The sequence below is a fragment of the Plasmopara halstedii genome, assembly GCF_900000015.1.
Source record: "Plasmopara halstedii genome assembly, contig: Scaffold_375, whole genome shotgun sequence".
Lineage (NCBI taxonomy): Eukaryota > Oomycota > Peronosporomycetes > Peronosporales > Peronosporaceae > Plasmopara > Plasmopara halstedii.
This window is the reverse complement of record NW_020187296.1, coordinates 1-507: the sequence shown is the minus strand read 5'-3', so window position 1 is coordinate 507 and position 507 is coordinate 1. Positions and strand designations below refer to the sequence as shown.

The following is a 507-nucleotide window of genomic DNA, read 5'->3' as shown; positions in this document are numbered from 1 at the left end:
AAGAATGGGTTTCTGAATTAGAAGAGACGAATCGAATGTTGGAAACGAAAGTTGATAGTCTGGAGCGAGAAAAGATTGCGACGATGAAAAAGCTTGATGCTTCAAATGAACATGTAGAGGCGAAGATAGTAGAATTGGATTTGTTAAAGTTGTCATTAAACAAGACTCAAGACGAGGTACAAAAGCTTCAGACTGCGCTTCAAAAGTCTCAAGATGATAATAAAAGGATTAACGACAGATTTGAAGAACAAAAGCATCAATATCAACTAATTTTAGAGAAAGAACGAGTTCAAAGTGAAGCTGAAGCACAGGCTCAATCTCGTTCTCAGAAACTTCAGACTCAATTTAACATGCAGTTGGATGAACAGACAACAAAAAATGTAAAGCTTCAATCTGAAGTGTTGACACTTCAAACTACACTCACGACAGTTGAATTACAACAAGTAAAACCATTGGAGAAACGTTGCGATCAATTGCAATGCGAAGTGAGGAATTATCTTGAACGAA

The 507-nt window shown here is 36.7% G+C and overlaps 1 protein-coding gene across 1 annotated transcript; it reads left to right on the top strand.

Moving 5' to 3' along the window:
- Positions 1 to 35: 35 nt before the first annotated feature.
- On the top strand, positions 36 to 447 carry PHALS_09235 (uncharacterized protein; the record flags this gene model as incomplete). Its single annotated transcript, XM_024724699.1, has 2 exons — positions 36 to 380; positions 430 to 447. 2 exons carry the CDS (start codon positions 36 to 38, stop codon positions 445 to 447), a joined length of 363 nt encoding a protein of 120 aa, XP_024575549.1.
- Between the last annotated feature and the right edge of the window lie 60 nt (positions 448 to 507).